We start from the raw sequence: 4,758 nt of genomic DNA on the forward strand, positions 1-4,758 counted from the left end.
CGCATTAGGCCCCCGTCCTGCCGGCCCATCGCACTCGCGATATGCTTTGCGCATATTCCAATGCTCTTGCGTTCCGGTACAGTTACAGCTCGCGAAGGTGAAAGCCCTACGGACCTCAAGTCTAATATAATGCCCGACAAGGTGAAACAGGACGCGTCTGCGCCAGATACTCCTCGTATCGTCGAGCAGCTGACCGCGTTGCTAGAACGCCAGGCTACACCAGCCGACACCTTTCGCTTACCGCTGGCCGTGCCTACGTACGAGGGACACACAGACAAGAAATCGGTCACAGACTTTTTGCAAGATTTACAAGATTATCGCGACGCGCAAGCCCTCCCAAATGACTCTTCTGCTACGCGTTCTGCCCGTCGCCCTGTCTGGCTCTGCCGCACGTTGGCGTCGTCGCCAGTCTTTCGAAAGTTGGTCTCACTTTGAGCAGCTATTCCGTGCCGAATTTCTGCCCCCCGACTACGCCGTCCGCATGAAAGATGAACTTCGCAGCCGTACACAGGCTGAGGAGGAAAGCCTCCAAGAATACATACGGTCCTTACAGGAGCTTTACGACCGCGCGGACCCTTCGGCACCTGAAGCGGAAAGAGTGGCTCGGGCAGTTAAGCAGTCGCATCCGCGTTTTCAGGCGTATTTGAGGGGTCGTTCATTCTCTTCACTCGACGTCCTCGCTAAAGCAGCGGGTGATATTCAGGCCGCGATGTTGGCGGAGCTCACGTACCAACCACCGCCACCGCCTGAATCCACTCTCGAGCCATCGTGTGCGTGGCACGGTCGGTCCAACCCAATGGCCTCACCGATGACCCCACCAAGGGCTCTAGACCCATTCAGCCACCACAATCTGCCTGCTCCGTCCGCCTTCCCGTCAACTACCCAGGAACGTGGGACACCCACACCGGGCGCCTCGACCCAAGGCCAGCCCGTAGCGGTCGCCGCCCATTCTAGTGCCGGAGGCACAAGTAGGAACCCTCCGGTATGCTTCCAGTGTGGAGGTCGGGGCCACTATAGGAGCCAGTGTCCAAGCAGACCACGTTCTGGCCGCTGGGGAAACGAGCGGGGCCGGCGATGGTGAGCGCATGCCAATCGCCGGCCAGCATTCCACCGCCCCCCGGGGTCCTCTCACTTTACGCAGGTCCTGGAAGAACTACTGCGGCTCCTCTGTGGGCTACGACTCGTCTTCAAGAGCAGCCAGCCACGCTGCAGAGGCCAGGCCACCGGGTGTTTTGGTCTTCACATCATCCAGCCGCCAGGAATCACAGCCGCGGCAAACCTTCGACAAAGCAACGCACGCCCAAAGGGACAAGGCCGCATCCCTTCCCGCTCGGACAACTGCCAGAGAACCAAGCAACCAACGCTCCTGCGAAGTGCTCCCCGCCCGATAACAGCCATGGTGTACTCAACAATACGGTGAGCGATCGTCCGTCTACATTCACTCCCCTCGCTGCCCACGCCGATAAAGCACCATTAGTGATGGTTTCCATGGCAGGAGTAAAGGTCCCGGCTCTGTTAGATACTGGTTCAGCTGTTTCCGTTTTCGGGGATCGCATTAAGAATGCCTGCGAGATGAAAGGCTTAACTTTGCGAAGTGTAAGCACTAATCTGCGCGTGGCCTCTGCTCATGTTGTCCCTGCTACGCTTGCAGCTCGCTTAGCGGTTAGACTCGACGGGCGAAAACTTCGGCAACGTTTCCTACACCTACCCGGACTTTCCTGCCCCGTAATTTTGGGACGCAATTTTATAGCGAAGTCGGGTATCGTGCTTGATGTCCGCACGGGCACCTACAGCCATGGCATCAATGCAAAACCACTCGCGTTTGTGACTACTTCGCCACAACCCCAGTCTGATCTGCTTGCAACAAATGTGCATCCGTTCTTCGAGGCCAGGGAGGACTTCTTCACTATTACCGAATCCTTCAAAGGGCCGTCACAGCTAAAAGCTAGAATCGAAACAGCCCTAAAGCCCTTTGCGGCAATGTTCACAGAGGCTCCTGGCAGGGTTAATGTATTGGAACACACGATCGACACAGGCGACGTCCGCCCTATCCGTTTCAATCCTCGTCCCCTGAGCGTCCACAAGCGTGAACTTCTGGACGCTGCCCTCGACGAAATGCTCGCCACCGGTGCTGTAAGAGCGTCCAACAGTCCCTGGGCGTTTCCAGTTGTTTTAGCTCCAAAGAAGCACGGTTCTGCTCGGTTGTGCGTTGATTACCGGCGGTTAAACGCCGTCACGGTTCGAGACTCGTACCCCTTCCCATCAATCGACTCTGTTATGTACTCCCTTGGAGCCGCCAAATTCTTCACTACCCTTGACTGTAGCAGAGGCTTCCTGCAGATCCCGTTAGCAGAGCGCGATGCTCAGAAAACGGCATTTACTTGCCACAGGGGATTGTTTGAGTTTTCGAGGTTACCTTTCGGATTGTGCAATTCACCGGCCACATTTCAGCGCGTCATGGACATTGTGCTTCGAGATGCCAAATTCAACCACGCAATGGCTTACACGGACGACGTGGTAGTCTTTTCGCAAACCTTTGACGAGCACCTGACCCACCTAACCACTGTACTACAACGAATGCAGGACGCAGGCATCACCGTCAACCCCCGGAAAGTTCAGTTGGTCTCAAACAGGATCAACCTACTAGGTTTCATTGTCGAGCAAGGCACAATTCGGCCAGATGAACAGAAACTTCAGGCCATCCTGCATTTTCGACCACCAACGGGCGTTAAGAGCCTGCAACGGTTTTTGGGTATGGCGGGCTTCTACCGTCACTTCATTCCTCACTGCGCCGATCTGGCAAGACCACTTCACCAGCTCCTGCGCAAGGGTGCCCATTGGTCTTGGACTAACCTGGAGCAGGCAGCCTTCCAGGCTCTGTCGGAGGCTATCGCTGATACAGCACGGCTGCGCCTCCCTGACCTAAACTTACCCTTCACGGTGCAGACCGACGCAAGCGATTATGGCCTTGGAGCAGTTTTGCTCCAGGAATATCAAGGGATGCTTTACCCGCTAGCATTTGCGAGCCACACGCTCTCGGGCGCAGAAAGGAACTACACCGTAACAGAGGAAGAATGCCTTGCAATCGTATTCGCACTGAAGAAATTCGACATGTATCTGGATGGAGCTGCATTTACGATTCAAACCGATCACCAGGCGCTGTCATGGCTGTCAAAGCTACAAAACCCATCCGGTCGTCTGGCCCGGTGGGCCCTTTCTCTTCAGAAATATAACTACAGAGTGGAGTACAGGAAGGGCACTGGCAACAAAGTGGCTGACGCGCTTTCCCGAGCGCCACTGTCAGGGGCTGGCGAACCAGCCGCCGAGGTCCTGGTCGTGACAGTCCCTGAAGAAGTCTGGGGAACACTGGTCTCACGACAGCAGCTCCTCGACGCTCAGAGAAGCGACGACCAGTGCAAGCAGATATGCAGTGGCCTGGGCGCTACTAGTTCCACCGGGAACACACGGTCCTCAAACACCTATGGCAGCTACTTGCAAGCCGAGGACGGCCTGCTCTTGCGTTACGTCCCCTCACTCGAGACTCATGATGACGAGTCCCCGTTCCGTGTTTTCATTCCTCGGACTCTACGCAAAACTTTCATGGCGTACTTTCATGACACACGCCTCGCTGGTCACAGTGATGGCAAGAGAACTTTTGAAAAGCTGTGTCGCGTCGCCACATGGCCGCACATGAGAAAGGACGTCATAACATACGTCCAAACTTGCCCTACCTGCCAGACCGCAAAACCGAGGGGAGGCAAACCACCGGGCCTCATGCAATCTGTAGAAAGCAGGTATCCATGGGAAATCGTTGCCTGTGATGCAATGGGCCCGTACCCCAGATCAGCTAAGGGGTGTCGATACTTGTTAGTACTCACTGACCACTTTTCTAAATGGGTAGAGCTGTACCCGTTACGCCGGCTGGATTCAAAAATAATGTGGGATTGTCTGCTGCAGACGTTCACTCGCTTCGGTTTTCCAAAGCAGCTAATAACAGATAATGCCACATATTTCACAGGCAGAATATTTTCGGACACTTGCAAAGTTCTTGGTGAACGACACCTTACCACCCTCAGGCCAACATTACTGAGCGCGTCAACAGAAACCTTAAAACAATGTTGGTGGCTTTCACTGACCGGCACAGGGACTGGGATGCCCGCGTACAGGAAATGGCATTCGCCACGCGAACAACAGTGAATCGTTCAACTGGATTTACTCCGGCAGCCATTCTATTAGGTCGCGAGCTCAAGTTTCCTATCGAACATGAGCTCACCCATGACTCCGAATCACCGCGCTGTCACTACGCGACGTTCGCGCAAAATCTCTCCAGTCGCTGGAGCGAAACTTTGCGGGAGGCCAGAGAGAACTTGGAACTGGCCCGCCTGGAACATTGCAATCAATACAAAGGCAGGCGACCTCTAGAGTTCGCGGTTCGTGATGAGGTGCTCCGCCGCACGCATCCACTCAGTGATGCAGCAAAAGGGTTTGCTGCCTCCCTCGCACCACGATGGGACGGTCCCTACGTGATTACAAAGCAAATTTCTAGGTTGGCATACCTTCTCAAAAACAAACGCGGTGGTCGAGTAACAGGCCCTGTAAACGTGTGCGACCTCAAAGCTTACTACGAGCGCCCGCTAGACGCGCAAACACATTCCCCCGCTACCGTCGACATTGCTGTCCTGGGTATTCGCTGTTTGTCAATCAGGATGCGGTGCCTTTTTGTTGTCCTGCTGTAATAACCTTGCCCCGCTGTAATAA

The 4,758-nt window shown here is 55.0% G+C and overlaps 1 protein-coding gene across 1 annotated transcript; it reads left to right on the forward strand.

The window, feature by feature from the left end:
• The first annotated feature begins 269 nt into the window (after window positions 1–269).
• Window positions 270–1,081, forward strand: LOC119395202 (uncharacterized). Its single transcript, XM_049416118.1, has one exon. It carries the CDS (start codon window positions 341–343, stop codon window positions 1,079–1,081), a length of 741 nt encoding a protein of 246 aa, XP_049272075.1. The 5' UTR covers window positions 270–340.
• The last annotated feature ends 3,677 nt before the right edge of the window (window positions 1,082–4,758 follow it).

The sequence above is a fragment of the Rhipicephalus sanguineus genome, chromosome 5, assembly GCF_013339695.2.
Source record: "Rhipicephalus sanguineus isolate Rsan-2018 chromosome 5, BIME_Rsan_1.4, whole genome shotgun sequence".
Classification (NCBI taxonomy): Eukaryota; Metazoa; Arthropoda; class Arachnida; order Ixodida; family Ixodidae; genus Rhipicephalus; species Rhipicephalus sanguineus.